This window comes from Microcaecilia unicolor, chromosome 12 (assembly GCF_901765095.1).
Source record: "Microcaecilia unicolor chromosome 12, aMicUni1.1, whole genome shotgun sequence".
In the NCBI taxonomy this organism is placed as follows: domain Eukaryota; kingdom Metazoa; phylum Chordata; class Amphibia; order Gymnophiona; family Siphonopidae; genus Microcaecilia; species Microcaecilia unicolor.
In genome coordinates this window covers 27,304,705-27,332,293 of record NC_044042.1, presented here as the reverse complement: position 1 = coordinate 27,332,293, position 27,589 = coordinate 27,304,705, and the positions used below count along the sequence as shown (strand labels likewise).

General features: G+C 42.6%; 2 protein-coding genes across 5 annotated transcripts in view; one reads left to right on the top strand and one right to left on the bottom strand.

The window, feature by feature from the left end:
- Positions 1–65: 65 nt before the first annotated feature.
- Positions 66–26,847, bottom strand: TIMM17A (translocase of inner mitochondrial membrane 17A). Its single transcript, XM_030220909.1, has 7 exons — positions 26,735–26,847; positions 21,976–22,249; positions 18,177–18,276; positions 13,760–13,823; positions 11,262–11,390; positions 3,609–3,719; positions 66–1,078 (listed from the first exon to the last, which is right to left on the bottom strand). The coding sequence occupies exons 2-7, from the start codon at positions 21,999–22,001 to the stop codon at positions 999–1,001; spliced, it is 510 nt and encodes a 169-aa protein (XP_030076769.1). The 5' UTR covers positions 22,002–22,249; positions 26,735–26,847; the 3' UTR covers positions 66–998.
- TAF11 (TATA-box binding protein associated factor 11) overlaps positions 26,835–27,589 on the top strand; it is a 13,870-nt gene continuing 13,115 nt past the window's right edge. For 3 of the 4 annotated variants that reach the window (XM_030220908.1, XM_030220903.1, XM_030220906.1), the window contains exon 1: positions 26,835–27,050. The gene's annotated coding sequence lies outside the window, so the exon portion shown is untranslated. Of the gene's footprint in view, positions 27,051–27,337; positions 27,360–27,589 lie in introns of those variants that run through there. The other variant, XM_030220907.1, reaches the window with a different exon arrangement.

The following is a 27,589-nucleotide window of genomic DNA, read 5'->3' as shown; positions in this document are numbered from 1 at the left end:
ATGAAGGCATGAATCTTGGTGACATTTTCTTTTCTTTTTTTTTAAATTGTTTTTATTAACTTTTCCTTTACATGACATCAACACTTGGTGACATTTTCTGAGCATAGTACAGTTTGATTTCTAGCTACCTATGCATAGTTGGCTTCTGGTTGGCTACACTGGAATGTTATTTTTAAGCTTGTTTAATTATTATGTTGTCTGAGTTGTAACAAAATCAAAACAGCTTGATTTCATAGTTGAAATATATCTCTCCTTCATGTTTATTAGGTTTCACAGAGCAGTCCAAGAGTAGCAGCAAAAAAAAAAAAAAATCACAGGATTTAGATGCTGTAAACTGTTGATGCCCTAAGAGGTGGAGCACAGACATTCAAACAGGAACCCTTGATGCATATCCAAAATAACTCTGCCTCTTTCTGTTCGCTCCCCATCTGTTGTGCACATTACAATACACTGAAGACATACAATCATTTTACAGTCAGTGCAGTCTTTTCAAGAATAAATACAATGAATTCTCCGAAATATTTTCTTGTAATATTTTACACTAAAAAAAAATGTTCCTGTAATAATAATAATAACCTCTTGTCCATTTAACCCATATCTTCTGAGTTCCAGCATCATTACAGGAACAGCAGAACGAAGATGGCACGTCCCATTCCACTAGCAATCCGCCTAGGCGGAGAACTCTGAAGCCCCATGAGAAATGAAGTGCGGAGGATGAGTGGGAAATGACCAGGGGCTCTAGAAAACTTGACGAGAATCTTGATTCTTTTGAAGATGTATTAAACAATCAAAGACTCGACACAGTACTGTGTTTCAGCCTATGGCCTGCTTCAGGGGTTTTTATTAGTTAACAGATCTGAGAATTTTCAATGTAGATTTTTTTTCAGTCATTAAAATGAAAGATGGTCTTGAGAAAGACTTTTAAAACAAAAGTTGCTGCTAAAAGAAAGTGCTTCGTCTTCCAGTCATACATCATAGTCGCTCTCGGGTGTTGCTCCTTACTGATACTGCCTGTAATCTCCAAACGGGGAGGCTGGTTGCAATGGGGACTGGGAGGGATCCTCCACAAACTGAGGTCCTGTTAAAACAGGAAATAAAACCACTATTAAAAAAAATAACGCCCAAATGAAGAACTACAGGAGAGGTGTTGCAGTATAAATATATAACCCTATGTAGAGGGTAAAGGCTGTGTCACATAATTATGTATTTTTATGTTTTGGATTTTGTTGTCACTCACTTTATGCTGATGGCTGGAAAAATGAAAAATTACAATTTAACAAATAAAATAATTACAATACAGCCGATTATAAACTGGAAAAATGGCACAAAGAACACTGAGGACCTGATTAAGGGCTTTTTCCTCCAGAAATGAAACTAGACTAAACAATAAACAAAACCTCCAAAATCATATTTTCTAAATTGAAAGAGTGAAAGACAATAAAAACTAGAAGACAATTTTATCAGTAATAAAGAAATGATTGGCAATATATACCTTTAAAAAAAAACTCTTACTTAATCCTGCCATCTTTGCCTCCCCTTCCCCCAAACAGCAGGTTCAAAGAAGCTTCACAGGCCTCAGGTCTGTGTTCTGTTGGTTGGCAGGAACTGCCACCACCACAGCAGCTGAGGCATTTCCCTTCTCTTGCCAGGCCTGAGTGCACTGCCTCCACAGCCTGTCCCAGCCTGAATGGTGGGGAAACTGAATCTGACTCCTCTGGAGAATGTGCTGTAAAGCCTAAGCCAAAGAGACAACCCCAGCATTGTGCTTTCTAACAATATGTTGACAGAGGTTTAGCCAACGGGGAGGGGGGGGGGGGGGAGCCTTGGAGGACCTGCCCCCCCTTTGGGCTCAAGCCCCCTCCAGAACTGCAGCACCCCTTTACCTTTGCTGGTGGGGATGGATGCCAAAGCCCTGCAAGCCAAATAAATACAGTGCCTCCACTCTCTCCTTCTTGGCTGCTTCCTTCCTGCATTTGTCAGCGGCGCAGGGTCTTCTCTCGCATGATCTAAGTCCTGGCACCCGACATATGCAGGAAGGCAGCAGCCAAAAAGGAGGGGAGTAGGGACACTGTATTTATCTGAAATGTGTTCCCCCCTCTCCCATCCTCAAAACTGGACAGCTGGCTGTGTTACAATGTGCTGTCACCTTCTTATTCAACCAGAATGCAGGGTCTCAATATAAGTGAGCAGTTGTGGGTATTTAAGTTACACATATTAAGTGCAGAACAGAGATGAAGGTGGCAAGTGAATCTAATTTCATTGCTCTAACGTATCTCACTAATGAGCTAAAGAATGCGCAGATTTAACAGAAGGAAAAGCCTCAGATTCAAACATCAGGCTAATTAGTAAACGGCCCTTAAAATGATCATCGGCATTAAAACCTTCTGAATATGTGTTGAGTGAAAATATAAAACTTCGTCAAAGACTACTTCCACAACCACTTTAAATAACAAAAACTTAACTTTAGGTGCTCAGATGACAGGTTGCTCAGTCCTCCCGATGATGGCCAGCATTTCGCAGTTACATAACTGCTGTCTCTGGGGATTATTCGGACCTTTGCTTCATTTTCCAAACTCTGTCTTACTCTGCTTAGCCAGATTTAAGGGGCAGACTGGATAGGCCATATGGTCATTATCTGCCTACATTTTTCTGTTTACTAATTAGACTGATGTTTGAATCTGAGGCTTTTCTTTCTGTTAAATCTGCTTATTCTTTAGCTCAAAAGCGAGATACGTTAAGAGTGAAGTATCTGTTTAATGTTGCACTTTTGGCATCACTACTCTTTTTTTATATTGTGTAATTTCATTGTCTTAACCCACAGGGGCTCGATTTAATTAAAATCTTCTAAACAGATTTCCCAAAGCAGTGTACCATAGATACTAGAAATATAGCATGATCAGTGTGCATACAAACAATACAATAAAGTACATTAATTAAAAAAAAATAAACACTGAAAAATATAAGAACAACAGAAATGGTTCAAAGCTTGTCAAAAAATATCTTGCGTCTCTGGACACTGCTTTATCAAAAAGACAATCAGATTAGCTGACAAAGTATTACAATATAATACCTTTGTTTGCAACACTCAGGAGAACAGAGTGGCATGAAGAGAGACTTTTTGTCTAACGAATCTGCCTGTAACACTGGTGTAAATCTGGATTTCGCAGGTGTACATCCCACTGTGAATGGCTCAACTATTTAAGAAGTCTATATTCCTGTGCAGCTCTCTATTCTCAACCCAGCCAATCTGGTTTTCAGGATACCCATAATAAATAAAAATAATCTACATACAGTGCATGCAAATTTACCACATGCATATTTATTGTGGACATCCTGAAAACCTTACTGGCTTGGTTGTGTCTCTAAGACTGGGCTGAGAACCTCTGATCTGGGGAGATCCTCTAGCAGAAATGAGAGGGAGAAGGCAACATATGTATGTACGTAGGGTTTTTTTTTTTTTTTTTAATTTGTGTTTTGTAATATTCACTCTACAGCACGGATAAGAATTTCCTTCTTATGTTTCAAGAAAAAACTGATGTGTCTTTCCAATGTGATTCTCTAGAAGAGTTTTACATGTAATTTACATGTAATACCTATTGGAATCTCACCATTAGGAAACTGTGCAGAGGCAAATCTTGTTAACAGAATACCAGCTCCTTCAATCAAAGCTAGAAGAATACCTCCCATAGCAGCAGAGCCCACCATGGCAATCGGCCCATCTGAAGAAAATAAGAGAGAGAAAATACTGTCTTTAAAAGTCACCTTCAGTATTGTAGAGACACGTGGAGGGTAATTCTCTAACAACACACCTAGGATAAGAGGGTGAGCAAGAGTCTATTTCATGACAACTCTATAAATACAAGTAGGCACATCCTTTTCTTTATAGAATATTAGCACAAGTGACAGAAAAAATGCTTACATTTAAGGCGTGTTCACGTACACCAGCCCTACTGGTGTAAATGTTCATGCCAAAATGTCAGTCAGAATGCAAGTGAACTATAGACTACCAGACTCCAACCAAGCACCGTCCACCAGCAAAGCTCACCATGAAATTATAGTGCATACCTTTATAACAGCCCATTTACACACACTCCTGATGCCTAAAAGTAGGCAGCTCCAAATTACCCCCTTAATGTGGCACTTTTAAAATGGAACAGACATTCCTTGGCTGCTATTGTGGAAAGAAGATGGGTTATATACTAGTGACACATCTCTGTTTTAATTTCAGGCGAATTTCAATATCTTATTTTCTGTGTAGAAAGGATTATTCCTTCCTTAACAAAGTCAAGGCTTCTTTATTGCAGACTGTACCATTTATATTTAATTACCATTTGTAGAGTCCTATTCATAATTTATATTCTTTAATAGGAGGTGAGAGTGTTTATTGTCACTGAGATAGAGCTTGCAGAAAAAGGAAAAATGGAGCTGCCAGTTGTGATTAGGTGGCAATTTTGTAACAGGATGTCTAAGCTGAAAGTCCAAGAAGACACCTGTTTTATCCCTATTTTAGAAGGACAATATAGAGCCAGGTTCCAGATGCACAGCACCACTTTGCAGAGGATGTAAGACTACTGCAGATGAAGGGTACCTTCCCCTTTACCCAGTCTCTGTCTGTTCCCAGACATTGATGTGAAGCTTTCCCTCTAGACCATAGCCCCTAAGTTCAGAACTGCAGAAGGTGGTCTCCCCAGCTTGACTTGAATAGTCTGGATTATGTTGAATGGTGGTTGCAGGAATGGTAAAAAAACAAAAAAAGGTAGGAATATAAAAGCCAGGCTATCCAAAGATTGGAACCAAACTGAAATTAAAATAACCAACGTTTAATAATTTTCAAACAAATGATAATAAAACAATTCCACATAAAAAGTGGCTCGACAGACAGAACCTAAAAAATGATCTCGCTGCGGCAGATAGATCATTTGCACAACAGTCTTTCTAAAGACCATTTTTTAGGTTCTGTCTGCAGATCTTTTACTTTTGATATCCCTCACTCGTATTTTGAGATTCAATCATTATATCAGTTGATGTTCTCAATTCACTGTTGACCTTAATCACAACATTCCTGATGTAGGCCTTCCCGGCCGAAACACAACGTTGTGTCGAGTCACTTTTTATGTGGAATTGTTTTATCATCATTTGTTTGAAAATTATTAAACGTTGGTTATTTTAATTTCGGTTTGGTTCCAATCTTTGGATAGCCTGGCTTTTATATGCCCACCTTTTTTGTTTTTACCTTTACGCCTCGTGGGATCTATTGAGTTCTCCACTTTCGTGGATTCTCTCTAGGTTGCAGGAATGGGGCACCCATACCAAGGCTGGCTGGCTCCTGCCTCCAATTCCTACCTCCATCAGCAGGCTGCTAATCTCCTAACACTATAAAAAAAAACTGAATGGGGAATGGACCCTGTTATTGCTGCACTCGTTCACTGTCCTCTATGTCTGGAGGTTACAGATTTAAAAACACAAAAAACAAACACTCAGAGGATTGTGACTCTCAACCCACACACTGAGCCTGACAATCACACCACACTGCCACCAAAGAAGAAGGAAAAATTGTCTGTCACGGAACACCTATCACCCACCTGGGGTTATCCCTGCAGCCACTTAGAGGATCTGAACTCAGCACTGCTCAGGTCCGCCTGCACCCGAGCGTGTGCTCTACACTAGCACCCTCCTCCCACCAACTGGGTCCCACTGCCTCTGGGCGAGTTTCCCGCTCTCAAATTATCCCCTGTGATTTGTAGGTTACTGGGGCCACACTCCCAGTGATGCCACAGTTCCTAGGAAGCACCCACAGACCCTACACAAACCACCAGGATTCTTAGTCCAGACAAGCAGAGTCAACAAACTGAAAAGTTTATTGTCATGAAATTAAACAGTGAACCATAAAAACATATGGAAAAGAACAGCACACAATAACAGGTAACTGAAACGGGATTAATTATTAAAACTAACTAAACATTTGTTTACTATCTAAGTAGTATCTTCGTCACAGTTATGTACACCATTTTGGATAGGGGCCATCAGTGCTGGTCACAAGTGGTAACTGTATTTCCTCACCGCAAATGGCCACCTGATGTGGGGAACAGGGGTTCTGCATTGGAGTTTTTGTAGGGGGGAGCTTATGGTTTATTTTATTTAAATTATTTTCAGGGAGAGAAATGACCAGTAGGATGATGCCCCTGTATGGTGAGACCTCATTTAGAATATTTATTTTATTTATTTTTAGCACTTGATATACAAGTGATCCCCTGAGGTGACTAGGCGGTTTACAATTTCTATTGCAGGTACTTTGCACTGTCCCTAATGGGCTCACATTCGAATGGAGGGCTAAGTGACTTGCCTACAGTCATATGAAGCTGCAGAGGGAATTGAACCTGGTTCCCCAAGATCTCAACCCACTGCTGTCAGGTAGCAGCAGGAATCAAACCCAGTTCCCCAGATCAGCAACTTGATAACCATTAGGCCACGCATCCTGAGCACTCTTCTATTGGTAGTAACACTGTGCCGGGTCTGCCTGACCAATTATCATGAGCATCCATCTAGCAGAAGTAATGCTGTGCCAGGCTTCCTGAAAGAAGTGACCGACACCCCCTGACTTTGGGATTGTCCAAAAACTTGATGTGCTCTTTGGATTGGAAGCTGAAGAGCTGTCTCTAGTCCTTTGATGTTGGGGAATCCCGTTTGGGGGGGCAGGGGGGACATGGTTGTGCACTGCAAGACAAGTAGTTCTTACAGGCACTTGGTGCGCACCTGCTGGCTGTGTCTGTACATTGAAGTGCTGTCTGTGTGGGGAACTGCCAGTTCTAAAAGGGTGGAACAATTCCCCTTCTCTTGCGATAGCACATCTTTGGCTCTGTCACCAAAGAGATCACCACCTTGGCAGGGGGCATCTGCCAAGCCATTCTGATGGCAGCAATAGTCACTGCAACAGACCAAAGAAAGGTGACAAGACCTTTTTCAGATATATTGGAGAAAGGAGAAAAGATAAGAATGGAATTGCAAGACTGAAAGGTAATGAGAATGGCTATGTGGAGAGTGATGATAAAGCATTACTTCTTGTCAGTGTTCATGGAAGAAAATCCTGGAGAAGTACCACGGTTGGCTGCTGAGGGAATATCTGGGAATGGAATGGATATTGTGCCATTTATGGAAGAAAGCGTTTATAAACAGCTTGAGAATCTGAAGGTGGACAAAGCTATGGGGCCGGATGGGATACATCCCGGGATACTCAAAGAAGTCTAAAGATTTATTTAATAGAGATCTTTAGAGATGGTTCCGCAGGATTGGAGACAAGCGGCTGTGGTCCCTCTTCACAAAAGTGGAAACAGGGAAGAAGTAGGAAACTACAGACCGGTAAGTCTCACGTCGGTGGTAGGAAAAATAATGGAGTTGCTGCTCAAAGATAGCTAACTTTCTAGAAGCCAACAGGTTACAGGATCCAAGACAACATGACTTTCCCAAAAGAAAATCTTGCCAAACGAATCTTATTGACTTCTTTGATTGGGTGACCAAAGAACTGGATGAAGGACATGTGCTAGATGTAATCTACTTGGATTTCAGCAAAGCCTTTGATACGGTCCCTCACAGTAGACTCGAATAAGCTGAGAGGGTTGAACTTAGGAACAAAAGTGGTGAAATGGATAGGATACTGGCTGATTGACGGATGACAGAGGGTGGTGGTAAATGGAATCTGCTTGGAGGAAAGGAAGGTGAGCAGTGGAGTTCCTCAGGGGTTGGTGCTGGGGCAGATTCTGTTTAATATATTTATGAGAGATATTGCTGAAGGGTTGGAAGGAAAGGTTTGCTTTTTTGCGGACGACACAAAGCCAATAGAGTGGATACCCTGGAGGGAGTAGAAACAATGAAAAGGGATCTCCAAACATTAGAAGAATGGCAGAGGGTCTGGCAGTTAAAATTTAATTATCTAAATTTAGCACAATTAAACACTCAACGTAATTTTAGATTACCCCTTATATCTACTTCTGTTGCATAAAACACAGAGTTCATAGCAAAGACCTTTTCAGTAGCATACAAGAATGCTAGACATGTACTTCTTTATTACATGACACTGTTACAAAGTACATCTACTTATTCAAGACTCAAGTATTTCTTTCCACGTGGATGATATTTTGCTTCTCCATCATACTGATCCTGATAGCCCCACTTCAACTTTGCCATGTGTGAAAGATCCGTCCCTCCTCCCGGGGTCCTCAGGATCTTGCCTCTGCCCTGGCCCCTCCGGTTAAGAGTCAGGATACCTGTCTCAGCCTCCTAGCCCTCTGCAGTTCACAGGGCAGTGCTCAAAGCAGTCCAAACTCCAGAAAGCAAAAATCAGTAAGTATCTTTATTCTCTTGGGATTCACAGTCCAGCAGTTCAGAATTAAAGCAGGCAAAAAAAAACACAATCCCACTGTTTCTCCTTTCAGGATCACAGCACAACAGGAAAGAAAAACAACTCCACTCCCCTACTTCCAGAACTCAGTTTGTTCCACCGTAAGCAGTCTACAGCCCCGTGCTCTCCTTCTCCCCCTCCCCTTTGAAAAGGGGGAGAATGTCCGTGAAGGGCAGTCAAAAAAAAAAAAACCACAAGAAAAAGAAAGAAACTGCTCCCGGTTTCTTCCTGGTGCTTTGGCAAACAGTCCCAATAAACAGTTCCCAATAAACCACTTCTTCAGGCTTGAGCAAACACTTTCCCACAAACAGCTTCCTCCCGCTGTGAACAGTTCACACAGGGGGCGTCAATAACCCCTCTTCAAACAGCACTCTTTAACACACCGTTCAAAACAGCCTGAACTCGCTTTGGGGAGAAAAAAGGTCCCACCCTTTCTTGGGTCACTCTCTCAATACACTGACCCTCCTCCCTCATGACCCTTTCTCTTTCCCCTCTCAGCCCAGTTGCCATACCACAAGTTCACCTGCTTTCTCAGCTTTTTTCCTAAGGAATGAGCCCAGGCTGTGAGGTCCATTGGTTCCTCCGGGCTCTCCTCTCTCTCTCTCTTTCCTCGGCTTCTTGCCACTCCATAGGCTCCTCGTCCCACCCACTTTTCTGCTGTTCCTCTTTCACTTGATTACCTTCCAGGGGCCCCTCCCTTGCCTTGTCAGAGTTCTCCCCTGTGGCCTGCTGGGGAAGGTAATCTCTGTACCAGGGCTTGCGCCGGGGCTGCTGGGTGATGTAGTCTTTTTCTCTCCTCCATTTTTCAGGGGGCATTACCCTTTCTCTTCTCTCTCTCTGGGGAAGTAGTAAAGGCAAGGCTCTGTTCTGTCTCCTTCTGTTCTTGAGCCTCCCCACTTTTTCCCCTTCTACTTCCATCTGCTCCACCCCCTTTTCCTCCCCTTCACACATGATACCATAGCACAGAGGCTAACAGATCACTATTTAGTATTAAACTGTGAGAAAAACTGTAGCATGTCAGCTGTCTGGTCACTATACACCTCCAACTACTAAGTTTCCTTTGCTAGGCACCAATATCTCTCCTGTGGATAATTTTTGGCATTTGGGCATCATTTTAGACTTCACCAGTTTGAATCCACCAGACACAGCACCTACTCTCTGGAATTCTTTACCGTTGATTATATGTAGTGAACTATATTTAAAGAATTTTAAAACTGCAATTAAGACATGGCTTTTCCTGCAGGCCTACGGAACTTTAGCCAGATCAAGACATGCTTGACATCACCCTGTACTGTTTGTTTGCTGGGATGAATGTTTGACTTTCCTATTTTTATACTATTTACACTGCTTTGCCCTACTTGGTAGTTAAAGCAGTATAGCAAGTCTTGAATAAATAAATAATTGCAAAGTGCTGGTAGTGCAATATTTGCAGCAATCCTGGCCCACAGCTAAAACTTTCCTACCATGTCCAGTGCCTCAAGGTCCTTTCCTGGTAGGGAATAGGTAAATGACATTTTTTTATTTTTATTTTTTTACTTTTTAGGGCAGCTTCCACTATTAAAGAGTGTCTGGCACAGTCTCCAAGACACGTAGGGTCAAGTCCTTTAAGATATTCTAGATGAATTGTGAATACTTGCTGTGTTCAACCCTTTATCTGATGATGGGGTAGCTGAGCTGTTGACTTACAAGCAGTGTAAGGGAAACTCATCTTTGTTTATTTAATTATGTATTTATTCATTCATGGCTTGATATACCACTTCAACTGACAGGCAGATCAAAGCGGTTTACAATCAAAAATAAAAAGCAAAGAAAAGAACTACAATGCTCCATAGGAAAGTAAAGGAGAAATTAGATCTTACCTGCTAATTTGCTTTCCTTTAGTCCCTCCGGACCGGACCAGTCTCCACCTGCTGGTAGGCGTGCACAACCCATCAGTCCAATCCTGGTCCGGTCCGGAGGGACGCTAAGGAAACATGCATTCAGGAAAATAGCACAATTTAAAATAACATCCGGTAACACTAACATTCATACATACTCTTTCTCAAGATGCCAGTTCCCAAGAGAGTTGCCTCACTAACCTGAATATGCCTTCTGGAACATGCTTTCAAAAACACCTTCAGAGAAGAATGCTAGAGGGGTTTGGAGGGAAGGCTGCATTCTAATGTTAGTTGAAGACTGGTGGACTGTGGGTTTGGAGTGTGGGAGCCAGAGACAATGGGCTTTGCAACTGAGGAATGAGGCCCTGTACCATTGGAAGATGGATCTTGTGGTCTTGTGGGTGGGCTAGTACTAGACTAGATGGGTAGATTCTCCTGGATCAGTTTTTGCACTAGATAGAAGGTACTCTTGCTGAGCCTTTTGGGGTATTAGCACACTTAGCACTTGCTGTATAAGAATCCACTAGTACCTTATTCAGGCCCACTGGGTTGGCACCTGTTGTCGGATGGCCCATGTGGCACACATGCTGATCTCCTCCTTTTATTTTTCTTCTTACACTTCCCCTTTTCTCATCTTTTTCCTTTTAGTTGCATTGTACTGCAATCTTTTCCAGACGAACAGTTTGAGGCTGGCATTCCAGATTGATGCTAATTTTTGTTTTTATGGACAGAGGGCTGACGTGTCTGGCTTGTTCCATGAAAACAAATGATAGAAGGAAGGCAGAAGGTGCAGGAGAGTTAGAGAATACCTGTAAGATTGAGAAGAACTTTCTAGACTACAGAGAGAAGTTCTGTGCTGGCAGCCATCAAAATGACGTCACCACAGGTATGGCTACATCATCCTGGCTGTCTCTAGAGAATTATTTTATATAAACAAAAGGATACAAATGCTATTCGGAAGAGAAATGAAAGATACAACGAACACTTACTACGTGCTGCTAAGATGGCACCAGTTAAGGCACCACTTGTAATGGAATTCCAGGGGTCTTCTTTACCCCTCATTTTCACCATACTGCAATCGATCATGGAAAAGAGACCACCCCAGATTGCAAAGCTGCCTGAAAGAAAAAAAAGATCTCAAATTAATGGAAAACATTCCCTCTGATCACAACAGCAAAAAAATGGAGAAAAACCTAATCTGATCAGGATTCACAAGGGCGTAATAGAAATCCAAAAGTGTCATGGAACAAGATAAATGAGGAATGGTCAAGAATTTGACAACATTAGTGCAAAACGTAGTCATGTATTTGAGATGTAGAAATCCAAGCAAGCAGTATATAATGGGGGGGAGGAAGGAAGTACTAATGTGTATTAAAGGACAGAGATCTTGGTGGGCTCATATCTAACGACAGTAAAGACTGCAATTCAGTACAAGGCCAGAACCAGAGGAATGTAGAACTGCTTGCCTGTAATGGGGGCTCTCTGTGAACAGCAGGGGGACTGGAGACACATGTGTGGCTTACGTCACTGGTGCTGCCCTGACTCAGACTCTTCTATTTTGTTCTGAAGAGCTTTTTGAGCCATTCTGAGCATGCATGGCAGCTCCCATACTCCCACTCCATCATATACTGCTTCAGTACCTAAGTACACAAGCACCGCCATACTGGGGCGGACTGAAAGTTTAGCAAGCCCAGTATCCTGCTTCCGACAATGGCCAATCTAGGTCACAAGTACCTAGCAAGGTCCCAAAAGTTTAAAACAGACTTTATGGTCCTTATCCCAGGAATAAGCAGTGGATTTTCCCATCTTAAAAATGGTTTCTAATAATAAATAATATAGCTTAGGTTCAGGGGGATTGGCCCTGCTGTCCATACAGAATCCTCATTATACGTAACCCACCCATTCTGATCTCCATGGACAAGCCAGGGATGGAGTCACAGGTGTGGGTGGTTCCAGAGCTGACAATACCTAAACTATAGCACTTTGTGAATGTATGAATGGAAGTTTATATTGCCAGTTTGCAAAAATTTGTGATGGAAGTAGTTCTAAGATTTGCCACCTGGGCGGACTTCGACCTGTTTGTGATTTGTTATACAACCAAGAATGGTTCACCACCTTTCCAACAACAGAACTGTATGCAGGCAGCAATACTCTTAGTTTGCTTGTCGACTGCATGACCTGGTTTGTTTGGGTCACTCGTATAAGCTGGGTTGATTTTAGCAAATGAAGGTGTGTTTGCAGTACAGCATGTAAAGAGTAGATTCAACAGAATTGGAATGGGGCTTGAAAAGACGATGTTCTGATTAAGCTGGAGCTCAGACACACTATTTACAAGATAAAGGAAGAAGAAAGGCTTAGCCAATCAGTTCAAAGGGCACTTGTGTCAGCTGTGACGGAACTAGATTTAAGAGCTCTTTTACTAAAGAGCAGTAAAGTTTTGCACTTACCATACTTTAAGAGCAAAAATTAATGTGCAGTAAATGCAGGGGATATGCCCAGCATCTACCACACAGGGCAGCGCAAGCGTCTGTGCTATCTGCCACTGCAGATATATCAGTGCTGGCCCAAGTAGATGTAAATAAAAAAGCCCAGATATGAAATGGTGTTACCCCCCCCCCCCCCCAAGATATGATCTCATCTTCCGATCCCCCCCAATCCGATCTCTCAGATCTCATACATCCTCCGATTCCCAAACTCCCCAAATCCCGAACTTTTGACAAGCCCCTCCCGATATCAAAGCTCCACCCAAATGTGGAAATTCCAACTCTCCCCTCTATCCCCCCAGACACATTCCCCCCTCTCGATGTCTGACCCCCTCCCGCACATGCTCCCTCGCAGATCAGAACCCCATCTCATGCCCTCCAATTCAACCCCCCCCCCCCCAGCAGTAAACCCCCAGCCCCCTAGAGCCCTACCCTTCTCCAACCCTGGGACCTACCCAGCTGTCTACAGTGGTAGTTCAGCAGTCGTGAGAAACAGCAATCCTCCTCCGTTAACACCCAGGTCAGCACTTGTATCCAAAATGTCACCTCTGCCCCCTAGAAGTCTCACAGTACTATTGCCAGGGGTCATTCTTCCATATGACGAGAGATTACCCCTAGCAGTAGTACTGTGTGATTACTGCTAGAGGACAGAGGTGCCATTTTGGATGCAAGTGCCAATCGAGGCAGCAGCAGACGGGGATTGCTGTCTCCTATGACTGCCGCACCATAATTAGCCATGCAGACGTGGGAAAACCACTGCTTATCTCAAGATGTAAACAACAAGGAATGCATATATACTTTGTGATGCTCCCCGATACTTGTGATCTGGATTGGCCACTGAAACAGACTGGATGATGGGATCAATGGTCTTTTAATCTGATCAAGAAATGGCCTATGACAGTATGTTCTAACCTAGGTCTGGATTTCTTTTCCTACAGCTGTTTTGCAGCCCTTTTCCTGATCTGCTGAATCAAAAAAAGCCTGCCTACAGGACTGGGACTTACCTCCCAGCTGTGGTGCTCTGGTTCTAATGGATACCAAACTCCCTCGCAAACGATGATTCACTCCCTGTAATAATACAAACCAGAAATCAGATTTATAGTACAATTTACTGAACAAAGCACATTTGGCTCTCAAGATTGGAACCAGTGGACTTTATTGATGGCCTGACATGGGCCGTGTTTCGGCGTGACTAACGCCCGTCTCAGGGGTCAATTCAAGCAACACTAGGTCAATGAGTTGTTGCTCAAAATATAGATGTGGCTCACCAGAATAGTAATCCGCTCTTAGAAATGAAAAGTGAGTGGCAGGAGTGGAGTGAAACACTGAGAAATCCACGTGCCGATGCCATCGCAGGGCCCCTTTTACCAGAGCTTGGTAAATGAGGCCCTAAAAAAGAGGAAGTGATATAGGAAAGCTCGAAATACCCTAGTCTGTGACACACAGTTGCCCAATTTGCACCAGAGATATTTATTAAAGCGGTAACTTTAATGACAGATAGTACAGCAGCCGTCTGTGAAATTCCACTTGTCAATACTAATTATTTGTAAAGGCAAGCATGGAGCTCCAAGCTGCTACTCTGTATGTATCTCCTCAGCAAAAGTTGTAAATACCAACCTGGTATCAAGTATTTCGATGAAATTTTCATCAGGATATTTATTATCTACTTAAGTAGAGGAGTGTGGTAGCCGTGTTAGTCCACTATTAAGGTTATCAATAGAAATCAAACAAAATAAAACATGGAAAAGAAAATAAGATGATACCTTTTTTATTGGACATAACTTAATACATTTCTTGATTAGCTTTCGAAGGTTGCCCTGACGAAGAAGGTTCCGATCTGACGAAGAAGGGCAACCTTCGAAAGCTAATCAAGAAATGTATTAAGTTATGTCCAATAAAAAAGGTATCATCTTATTTTCTTTTCCATGTTTTATTTTGTTTGATTTCTATTATATGAAACCATAACCTTAACCTTATATATACGCTGATGATGTGACAATATACATCCCCTTCAAACAAGACATTAACGAAATCTTCAACGAAATCGATCAAAGCCTACACATCATGAACACATGGGCGGATGCATTTCGTCTGAAATTAAATGCAGAAAAAACTCAATGCCTGATTCTCACCTCAACACAAAAGAATTCACAGCCATAAACACACCAAACCTGAACCTTCAAATCTCAGAAACGCTAAAAATCCTTGGAATCACTATCGACCGCCACCTAACGCTTGAAACTCACGCTAACAACACAACAAAAAAGATGTTTTACAGCATGTGGAAACTAAAAAGGATAAGACCATACTTCCCAAGATCCATCTTTCGCAGCCTACTGCAATCTCTGGTGCTCAGCCATTTGGATTATTGCAACTCACTATACGCAGGTTGCAAAGAACAAACACTGAGGAAACTTCAAACAGCTCAGAATACGGCAGCCAGACTCATCTTTGGAAAACCAAAATATGAAAGTGCAAAACCATTAAGAGAGAAACTGCACTGGCTTCCACTCAAGGAACGCGTCACTTTTTAAGTATGCACATTAGTCCACAAAATCATTCACGGCGAAGCCCCAGCCTACATGTCTGAGTTGATAGACTTACCACCCAGAAACGCCAAAAGATCATCCCGAACCTTCCTTAACCTCCACTTCCCCAATTACAAGGGCGTGAAATACAAAGCGTTACACGTGTCAACCTTTTCTCACATGAGCAAGCAGTTTTGGAATACACTGCCGCGCAACCTAAGAACAACCAACGAACAAGCTTCCTTCCGCAGATTATTGAAGACCCATCTTTTCGAAAAAATTTACGGAAAGAAACAACACACATAAAGTCCACACTTACTGTTCACTAATGCATCATACATTCACCTCTGAACTCTCATTCCTGTAATATCACATCACTCATACCTTTTCACAGAAAGACATATAACATACGCCTTCATGCCTTTTATCGCCCTCTAAGCTCCCATTGTTTCCTTCCAAAGTTTCAATGTCTATGTTCCATTGTTACATTCCTTAACGACACCTCAATTGTTTCGCATAACCCTGCACAATGTAATCCATAACTATCTGTAACAAATTGCATTTCCAACATTCAACTCATATTGTAAGCCACACTGAACCCGCAAAAAGGTGGGAAAACGTGGGATACAAATGCAATAAATAAATAAAAAATAAATATTGATTATCTACTTAGTAAGCTTTTATAATGCAATATTAGATCAACTTCCCTTTTTCATTTTTTGGCCTGACAATTTCCTCCTTCTCCAAGCTTTCAGTTTAGTCACAACTAAAGCTTTTAGGGGCCCTTTTACTAAGCTGCGTAGGCATCTACGCGTGCCCAACGTGTGCCAAATTGGAGTTACCCATGGTAATTTCTATTTTGGCGTGCGTCCAAAAAATATTTTGTATTTTCTGACGCGCATCAAGCGGCATTTGACGCATGTAGATCATTACCGTCCAGTTACTGAGTGAGACCTTATGGACGCACGACAATTTTCATTTTGCCGCACGTCCATTTTTGGCAAAAATTTTAAAAAGGCATTTTAGATTTTTGTGCTTAGCTTAATACTAAAAATACTGCACAAGTGTACAGGCAATTTCACAACCTCTAGGAGGGAGGGAATACCTGCTATCACACATCGGTGACACTGTGTGGCAAGATTCAAGGCATATATGAATGTCTCGATCAGAAAGGAGAGAGAATGAAGATGAGAAAAACTAAAGGGTTGTTTTACTAAGGTGCGCTAAAAAATGATTCTGCACGCGCCCCACGTCTACACTACCGCAGGCCATTTTCCAGCACACCTTAGTAAAACAACCCTTTAGTTTTTCTCATCTTCATTCCCTCTCCTTTCTGATCGAGACATTCACATATGCCTTGAATCCTGCCACACGGTGTCACCGATGTGTGATTGCAGGTATTCCCTCCCTCCTAGAGGTTGTGAAATTGCCTGTACACTTGTGCAGTATTTTTAGTCCCAGCTACAACTTTTATTAAGCTAAGCACACAAATCTAAAATCTGTGTATAAATGATACAGAAGACTCATAGAAAAACAGGACTTGGACACAGGCAGGGAGACAAAGTCAGGATGACAGAGTACTATGGATCTTTCAAGGTGGTGGTGTTTAATTAAGGAGGCTCACAATTTATTTATTTATGTGTTCATTCTTGTATCCCACAGTTATCCAATGTGGCTTACAGTTGATAAACACAGATTGATTACGGTGTTGCTTTACAGTAACAAGCTGGACTTGATCATCAGAAACACATGTTATTTACCATTATGAAATAGAAATTGTAGTTTTTAAACTTCATGGTACAAATCAGTGTCTTCCATGTGATGAAACATTTTATTTATTTATTTATTTTTGTACCCCCCGCGCTTTCCCACTCATGGCAGGCTCAATGCGGCTTACATGGGGCAATGGAGGGTTAAGTGACTTGCCCAGAGTCACAAGGAGCTGCCTGTGCCTGAAGTGGGAATCGAACTCAGTTCCTCAGTTTCCCGCACATTCCATGTAGAAGTCGGCCTTTGCAGATCACCAATGTGGCCGCGCAGGCTTCTGCGAGTCTGACGTCCTGCACGTACGTGCAGGACGTCAGACTCACAGAAACAGAAGCCTGCGCAGCCTTGTACATGGAATGTTGCTAGTGGAATAGCAACATTCCATGTAGAATCTCCAATAGTAGCAACATTCCATGTAGAATCTCCAATAGTATCTATTTTATTTTTGTTACATTTGTACCCTGTGCTTTCCCACTCATGGCAGGCTCAATGCGGCTTACATGGGGCAATGGAGGGTTAAGTGACTTGCCCAGAGTCACAAGGAGCTGCCTGTGCCTGCACTGGGAATCGAACCCCAGTTCCCCAGGACCAAAGTCCACCACTCTAACCACTAGGCCACTCCTCCACTCCACTTAAGACAGTTGTTCCCAAAACTATCCTTGGGGGCTCGCACCCTGTTAAATTTTCAGGATATCTACAATGAATATGCTTTTGTTCTCATGCATTACACCAATCATCTATCATTTTTCCCATGCCTCACACTAGCACTGGCTTTTGTCTCAACTAGAATGTAAACCGCACTGAACCCTGGGGAAAGGGGATATTAACAGTATACAAGAATTGATTTGAATATGCATGGACATATGTGCACACACTATGTCCATTGTAAACAAATGATATTCATAAATATTCCTTATGGATATCCTGAAAACCAAACTAACTAGGGATCTCTAAAAACAGAAATACAGAAACAGATAAGTCAACAGAAAAGCAAGCAAGAAATCAGGTAAATATAGATGATTGGACATTCGTCCTCTCTTTTGACATCCTTTCAAATGTAGACTAGCAAAAAAAAAAAAAAAAAAATGATCCAGTTCTCAAACCACCATGCATTCTTTTAACTTACCACAGGAGAATTCCTAAAACCTTTCACAGCCTGAAAAATGCCACCTCCTATGGCACCCATGGTAAAGGCACCACCGCAGTCATCTACTATCCGCCAGGGACTAAAAAAAAAAGAACCCAAAGTAATTAATGACAAGAATCAAAGTCATGTTCAGAGAATCTCAGCAGCTGCAAATATATGGTTTTTTTTTTCTCTTTCCACAGTCTTCCACATTACATAGTAACATAGTAGATGACGGCAGAAAAAGACCTGCATGGTCCACCCAGTCTGCCCAACAAGATAAACTCACATGTGCCATTTTTTGTGTATACCTTACCTTGATTTGTACCTGTCTTTTTCAGGGCACAGACCGTATAAGTCTGCCCAGCACTATCCCCGCCTCCCACCACCGGCTCTGGCACAGACCGTATAAGTCTGCCCAGCACTATCCCCGCCTCCAAACCACCAGTCCCGCCTCCGGCACAGACCGTATAAGTCTGCCCAGCACTATCCCCACCTCCCAACCACCCGCCCCGCCTCCCACCACCGGCTCTGGCACAGACCGTATAAGTCTGCCCAGCACTATCCCCGCCTCCCAACCACCCGCCCCGCCTCCCACCACCGGCTCTGGCACAGACCGTATAAGTCTGCCCAGCACTATCCCCACCTCCCAACCACCAGCCCTGCCTCCCACCACCTGCTAAGCTTCTGGGGATCCCTTCCTTCTGAGCAGGATTCCTTTATGTTTATCCCACGCATGTTTGAATTCCGTTACCATTTTCCTCTCCACCACCTCCCGCGGGAGGGCATTCTAAGCATCCACCACTCTCTCTTTCCTCACACTTGAGAACAGATATTGATCAATTCCTATTTTTTATGTAGTTATATATTTTTACAAGTAGTTGGTTTGGTGATGGAATATACAAGATTTGGTTGCTTATTCCACCTAGTAGATAAAGATGCAAGGAATATACTAAGGCCATACATACCTGATAGGCAAAGAAATTATCCTGTCATATAACCTGTATACCAAGCAGCCAGGGCTTCAACATAGGGGTAGAGCTGTCAACTTGGGCTACCATTAAGATGTGTTATTTTACCACTAACTTGTGCTATTTTAGCACAGGTCTCATTTTATACAATGTATTTATGACATTTGTATCCCACATTATCCCAAACTAGTTCAGGTTCAATGTGGCTTGCATTCAAGAAAAACATCAAAAATATGATAAAGTCAGATAATTATCACATTTTACATCTTAGGAATAACTGTGTTTGTCACGAAGCTAGGCGAGAGTATTGGTTATATTGAAACATATAAGAGAGACGACAACATTAGTTTATTGTCTTTTGATAAGATATTATATGCAATAATTTCTAGACAGGGAGTTAGGAGTTCAGAAGTGATGGTGACAATGAGACTAAGGGCCCTGTTTAATAAGATATGCTAGCATTTTTAGCGTGCGCTACAGCTAGAGACACCCATATATTCCCATGGTTGTCTCTAGCATTAGCATGTGGTAAATTTTAGCATGCGATAAAAATGCTAGCATATAGCACAGATCAGTAAACAGGGCCCTTAGGGGTTCTTTTACAAAGGCATGGGAGGGCTAACGAGCGGGTAGTGAATGCCAAATCAGCAATACTGCCGGGCTGTTGGCACGCACAGAATCCCAAGGTAGAAAATAATTTTCTACCGCAGGGGCTTTCCGGTGATAGTTGGCACGCGCTGCATGGTTACCGCGCGGGTAGCACGCGAGCACTTACTGCTAGGTCAACGGGTGGCAGTAAGGGGTCAGGCTGAAAATAGGCATGCGCTAGTTTTAATTTTGCCACACACCCATTTCCCAGTCCATTAAAAAAAAACCCACTTGGGGGGGGGGGGGGAGGAGTACATGAGCTCGCTGCTGGGGTGGTGTCTTGGGAAGGTCATAAGAGTCTGGACCCTGTGAGGCTAAGTTGTAATGAATAGTATGAGGAGGGCGGAAGATTTCAGGACTGCGGTATGCTTGGAGTTAAGAATATTGGTTGGTTGGATGTTTCAGTTTGATATTGTTCATGGTAGTGTTTTTTGTATTGGGCTCGTGGTCCCGGTGGGGAGGAGAGGGGGTGTGGGGGAGAAATGGGAAGAAACAATTTTGATGAGGGTATTGATGTGCTCCCGTTTAGTTATTTAATCTCGCTGCATTGTCACAATGAGCAAGTTGTCTATTCTTTGTCGAATCATCAATAAACAAACATAAAACCCGCCCACTTTTTTCCAGACACAGTAAAGAAATGTTCCAGCGCGTGTCCCACACTATAAGGGCAACTTTTTACCATGCCTTTGTAAAAGGGTCCCTTAGTTATTAATAACTTGGGTTAACAGTGATTTACTCAAGATAATTTGTATAACATTTCCATTCTCACTCATCTTTTTTTCTACTCCTGGCTTTGTAAGACAGTCTCAGGTCTTGTGAATTTGTAATCAGATCAACTAAAATGTTGATGAGATTGAGATAATCATCTGAAAAATGTCCTTGTCCTAGGCCCAACAGTTTACAAATTCTCATGCACAAATTTACACCGGACCCAGAAAAGAGAGTACAAGCATGTGCTTACATGTGTGTATGTATTTTTTTTTTTAATATCTGCACATCTTGCAGCTCTGTTCCCCCCCCCCCCCCCCCCCCCCCCAAGAAAGCCTATGCATGGATCAGGTAAAAGCCCTGCCTTTTATAACATTTCATGGAGGTGTAAGCATGTAAAAATACTTTTCTATATAAGGAGTGAGGGGACTGTAAAAAAGGTGGATGCAGTGTGGGTGCAGGGAGGGAAGGAGGCTGGAAAAAAGACTGGTGATAGGGACGTATATGGGGGAGGAGGGAAAAGGGGGAAATGCAAGGTTAGGGGCGGAGCGAGCACACAGAGCTGCAGAAGGGTTTAGCCGAAAGTGATGGAGCGTGATGTTTTGGCATGGTTATTCGAAGCTCTGTGTGGACAGAGGGAGAGCGGTGGATGCCGGTCTGGTTCTCATTCACTGTAAGCCGTGGTCAGGCGCTATGGACGAGTATGAGGAGCTGTATGGAGCGGAGGATGACTCTGAGATCAGTTTGAGGCCGAGCTGGAGGTCAGTGGTGGTGGGGCATCACTTCCCTTTCATTTCCCTGAAGACTCAAGCTGAGGTTGCCCCTTTTACCTGTGATCTCTTCTTTCATTTTGTTGAGGGGTCATCATAGGATAGGAGGCAGTGTCCTACTATGGATTATGAACTACTTAAAAGATAGAAGGCGGGGGCAGAAGGGAGAAGAGCGAAAGGAGATACGGGAACAGGGATGAGAGCACCAGAGTTCCTATCACCAGCACTGAGCATTTTCACTGCTTATAGAATCTGGCTTTCTTGGGAAGGGGGGAGGGAGGGCAAGGTAAGACTGAAGCCAGGGCAGGGAGGCATTTTATTTTTTGTGTCCTCTTCTGTGTCTCCGTGAATATGGTAACCCTAAGATGGGGTAACTTAAGGAAACTCCTCGGATTCTGAACATCTTATTCATTCTCAGAGTAGACGTAATCTACAAATATCTTTTGGTAATACCATGCTTTTAACCTTTGGAAATGGGGAGAGGGCGCATAAAGAGAAAGCAGTGGCACAGTCACTGTGGCCCATTCCGGTCATTAAATATGATGCGTGCGTACTTCTGCCCAGGCGGTCACATTCAGAAGTGCGCACACAGTCCATGACTGTAAATACTCAAATTAATAATCTTCAAATCAAATGCCAGCTGTCTCACTACAACACCCCTGGCATTTGCACAAAATCCATAAAGAAAAAACATGGACTTACCAGGGTTCACGGGCGTACTCTTCCATTTTGGCACCCGGTCTGTCACGGACGTCACTACCTCCTTGAGCACAGATGACCGCAAGGTAACGTGTGCAGTAGTAATGAAAGTCTCTGATTGACTGGTGGTGACAGTTCCTGGAGAAGGCGCTCTGGAAACTGGGGTTATTATTCAGTGGGAGGAAAAGCCTCGGGAGGGGGACTTTGGTTTGGAACTTCAGATAAAGGAGGTTAGTTTGAACTCCTTGGTAAGCGCCACCAGTGATGCTGCTGGAACCTAGGGTTTGGAGACAGAGAGAGAGATATATGCTGGGTGAGGACATACACACACACACAGACTGGGTGAGAAGGTGGGTTGGGAACACAAGACAGATTGGGTGAGGGCAGGGTAGGGTACAAGTGAAAGAGAGAGGGCGAGGGCAGAGGTGTGTGTGTGTGAATGAGTGAGACATGCACACAGACTGGATAAGGATTAAGATGGGTACGAGAGAGAGAGTCAGGCCCTAATGAGCTACGGCAGACCTCAAGAGGAGTAACCCTACCCTCCTACTCCTAAACTTTGGTACAGACAGCAATGTAGAGAAGGGAGCAACAAGAGAGATTTCCTAGCTCTTCAGACTACCTTATAAATTCAAAGACAATGTGTTAAATCCTGAATTAGAGATAGAAATATACAAACAAAAAACTAACCAGAAATTGCAAAAAGCCAGACTGCAATGCAACACTAACAGAGAAAACAAAATACTTCCCACAAAAGACTAAGGGCCCTGTTTACTAAGCAGTGTTAAGGCTGTGTTAATGTTTTTTTTTAGCTCACTAAATGCTAAAGACGCCCAAAGGAACATATGGGCACCTCTAGCATTTAGCACATGCTAAATAATCTAAGGACAATAATGAACACCACCAGAAGCCAAGAACTATCTTTGCTATTACCCCTTTTTATCATTATCGTTATCATTTTTGTTTTATGCTTTTATTTATTTGTGACATTTACATCCCACATTATTCCAAAAAGTCTTGAGTTAAATGTGCTTACAATATAGATTGAATAAATACCGAAAACGAAATATTACATTGGTCATAATATGATGGAGTGGGTAACAAGAAGTAACAGATTAACAGCAGGGGTATAACAATATACAATTTGATAAAGACATAATACAAGCAGAAGACCTTGTCCCATGTATAGTCCCATGTATAGTGCACTTAACTGAGTTCTTTATTCTTCTCCAGCCGGCTGGTAAACATTCTCCTATGGTTCCAACCTTGTCTCCTGTTCATGAGCTCCTGAGGTATGTGGTAATGCTTTCGCTGGTATGAGTATATGCGGAACACTTCGTCACCCCGTTCCTTTCTTTCTCTTTGCTTTATAATTAAGCTTTCTTTTCCGACAAGCACGTCTTGTTTCGCGATATCAATCGCTGCTTCAGGAACTTTTTTATTACTCTTATTTCATACTTTTAATTAGCATCGGAATTAAAAGTATGAAATAAGAGTAATAAACAAGACGTGCTTGTCGGAAAAGAAAGCTTAATTATAAAGCAAAGAGAAAGAAAGGAACGGGGTGACGAAGTGTGCCGCATATACTCATACCAGCGAAAGCATTACCGCATACCTCAGGAGCTCATGAACAGGAGACAAGGTTGGAACCATAGGAGAACGTTTACCAGCCGGCTGGAGAAGAATAAAGAACTCAGTTAAGTGCACTATACATGGGACTGAGGGGATAATGTGGTTAGGCATAAGTAACAAAAAATGAGGGTATTGGGATATGGATTACATTAATAAGTAGTGTGGTTAGGATACTTTGATGGAAGATGTAATAGTATGTGTTGATTCAAGCCAGCCAATGCAAGCCAAGTAGTTTTTTTGGCATGGTACAAATTATAACAATTGGGCACCAAGACCTATGATAAGAAATAACCCCACAGAATCCCTGGTATCCTTTATATTAAGGTTCTGTTTCACCAGTTGGTGATAGACCAGGGGTGGAGGTGTTGAGGTCAGTTTGATAAACTAATAACAGCATTGGGAGTCCTGGTTAACACATACGATAATCCTTGGAAGTAAGATATTATAGATTATAGTAGACCAAGGAACCCAAATAAAGGAAAAATAGAAAGTAGTATACTATGCCATACTTTGTATTGTTATTTGAATATTTTCACTGCTGTAATTGCTTATTGCTCATGTTTGATTTATTCTTACTGTACATCGCCTTGAGTGAATTCCTTGAAAATCCAAATAAATAAACAGGGCCCTAAGATTTACCCCCATGTTTACAAAGCCACACAGCAATGCCAACACAGCCCATTCAAAGTGGATCCTAGTGGATCCTCCTCTACTTCTATCCCACTGTCAGTTGGTGTACCTCAGGGATCTGTCCTGGGACCTCTTCTTTTCTCCATCTATACTTCTTCCCTTGGTACTCTCTCATTCCATGGTTTTCAGTATCATCTTTATGCTGATGACTCTCAGATCTACCTCTCCACACCAGAAATCTCAGCCGAAATCCAGGCCAAAGTATCAGCCTGTCTGACATTGCTGCCTAGATATCTCAGCGCCATCTGAAACTAAACATGACCAAGACTGAGCTTCTTATCTTTCCCCCTAAACCAACCTCTCCTCCTCCCCCATTCTCTATTTCTGTGGATAACACTCTCATCCTTCCTGTCTCATCAGCTCGTAACCTTGGGGTCATCTTCGACTCCTCCCTCTCCTTCTCTGCACATATTCAGCAGACTGCTAAAATCTGTCATTTCTTTCTCTATATCACCAAAATTCGCCCCTTCCTTTCTGAGCACACTACCAGAACCCTCATCCACACTCTTATCACCTCTCGCTTAGACTAGTGCAACTTGCTTCTCACAGGTCTCCCACTTAGCCATCTCTCTCCTCTTCAATCTGTTCAAAATTCTGCTGCACGACTAATATTCCGCCAGTGTCATTATGCTCATATTAGCCCTCTCCTCAAGTCATTTCACTGGCTTCCTATCCGTTTCCATATACAGTTCAAACTCCTCTTATTGACCTATAAGTGCATTCCCTCTGCAGCTCCTCAGTACCTCTCCACTCTCATCTCTCCCTACATTCCTCCCCGGGAACTCCGTTCACTGGGTAAATCTCTCTTATCTACACCCTTCTCCTACACCGCTAACTCCAGACTCCGTTCCCTTTATCTTGCTGCCCTATATATAGACTTCCTGAGCCGGTACTTCAAGCTCCATCTCTGGCTGTCTTCAAATCTAAGCTAAAAGCCCACATTTTTTATGCTGCTTTTAACTCCTAACCCTTATTCACTTGTTCAGAACCCTTATTTTATCATCCTCACCTTAATATTCCCTTATCTCTTGTTTGTCCTGTTTGTCTGTCCTAATTACATTGTAAGCTCTGTTGAGCAGGGACTGTCTCTTCATGTTCAAGTGTACAGTGCTGCCTGCGTACATCTAGTAGTGCTATAGAAATGATAAGTAGTAGTAATGGGCTATGCCGGAATTAGCACATGAAAGCCGCTAGTGTGTCTGTCTAAACAGAGGGATTAGGGAGAGAGTTTCAACATTTACCAGTTGTACTAGTGTTACACATTTTGTTTTACCCTCTCTTTGCTTTCTAACCATTTAATATACAATTCTGCCAACTAATGCCTAATTATTATACCAACAAAACTTATTGAATCTGAACCTTGCGACCGCACCTTGAGTACTGTGTTCAAGTCTGGTCGCCGCATCTCAAGAAAGATATAGTAGAACTGGAAAAGGTGCAGCGAAGGGCGACTAAAATGATAGCGGGGATGGGACGACTTCCCTATGAAGAAAGACTAAGGAGGCTAGGGCTATACAGCTTGGAGAAGAGACGGCTGAGGGGAGACATGATAGAGGTATATAAAATAATGAGTGGAGTGGAACAGGTGGATGTGAAGCATCTGTTCACGCTTTCCAAAAATACTAGGACTAGGGGGCATGTGATTAAACTACAGTGTAGTAAATTTAAAACAAATCGGAGAAAATTTTTCTTCACCCAACGTGTAATTAAACTCTGGAATTCGTTGCCGGAAAAAGTGGTGACGGCGGTTAGCTTAGCAGAGTTTAAAAAGGGGTTGGACGGATTCCTAAAGGACAAGTCCATAAACCGCTACTAAACGGACTTGGAAAAATCCAAATTTCCAGGAACAACATGTATAGAATGTTTGTACGTTTGGGAAGCTTGCCAGGTGCCCTTGGCCTGGATTGGCCGCTGTCGTGGACAGGATGCTGGGCTCGATGGACCCTTGGTCTTTTCCCAGTATGGCATTACTTATGTACTTATGTAATAGATTTTTTAATAAGTAAAATGAAAGACTGGTCGTTGTGCACAGAACCCATGATTATGTTCCGGGTCCAAGCAGTGGGCACCCATAAGTGTCCCCAAAAAAGTGTCTTTTCAGGGCAACATTAAACACATTTGTTTGAGGAAGCTCATTTTACCTAAGGAAAGAAAGATTCATTCATTCCCCCAAAAAAAAAAAAGTATAGTGTCTTCTATCTTGTAAATGGCGTTCATTTCGTACCTTCTTATTTTACCCCCCACTTTTATTTTTACAAAGTCTCGCTAGTGGCTTCCGGTGCGGTAATGCTGACATTGTCGCGTGGGTGGGGGTGACATTGTAAACTGCCTTGACATGCATGCTAGTAAAAGCGCTATAGAAAGACCTCATCATAATAGGATTGTTTAGTATAGACAGTGCCACTTTAACTATCAAGATCAAGCCTCATATTAGACTCACCTAAAGTGAATGTGATTTGATCGTGACTTGATCCGATCTCATTTATTCTAGTTTGAAAACGGAACCCACTTCTCAGCTGAACTGGAACGAGCTGGTGGCCATATTGGCAGTGACGTCACTGATGGCATCATAGAAACAGGCATTATGGGTAGCTGTGCAGTTACCATCTTAACTGAAATTATTCTTCCGGAAGGAAGGAATGAGATTGAAAGCTTTCAACACTAAGGACCCGGACTATGAAAGTCTGCTAATAATAAAAATGGATTGTGTTGAAAGGGCGTAATTCCGGCTTTCCAAAAACACACATGTTCAGGAGGTGAGTGGCGGGCTTCGGGGGGGGGGGGGGGTGCGGGAGCTCCGTTTCGGCGCACAAAGTTGAGGCTGCCTGCCTCCCTCCGCCCGACGTTGTTCCTGTGGCTGTTACGTTACGCTCCGAGTCGACTCGGAGTCGGGATGGGGTTTTTTTTTTAATTGCTCCGCCCCTGCGCCTTGTACGTTTCGGCCCTGAGTGTCATAGCTCCGACACTCGACGTCATCACATTGGGGCGGGGCAGACACTCATGGTGAAACCGGATATCTCGGGCGCCTCAAGTTTCCGGCTAGAGGCTTCAATAGAACGTTGGAGGTGGGTTTTATATTATGCATTGCACACCCTTAACATGGTTTAGTAAAGAGGGCCCTTATTCTTTTGTGGGAAGTATTTTATTTTCTCTGTTAGTGTTGCACTGCAATTTGACTTTTTGCAAATTCTGATTAGTTTTTTGTTTGTATATTTCTATCTCAAACTCAGGATTTAACAAATTTTCTTTGAATTTATAAGGTAGTCTGGTGTTAGCAAATGAAATCTCTCTTGTT

What these genes read in the sequence shown, in the direction of transcription:
- TIMM17A (XM_030220909.1), bottom strand. Translation starts at nt 22,001, where the DNA reads ATGGAAGAGTACGCCCGTGAACCCTG. An exon ending in GAGTACGCCCGTGAACCCTG is followed by an intron (nt 18,277 to 21,975) that starts GTAAGTCCATGT and finishes TTTTTTTTTTAG; the next exon opens with TCCCTGGCGGATAGTAGATG. An exon ending in CTCTGCACAGTTTCCTAATG is followed by an intron (nt 1,079 to 3,608) that starts GTGAGATTCCAA and finishes CTGTTTTAACAG; the next exon opens with GACCTCAGTTTGTGGAGGAT.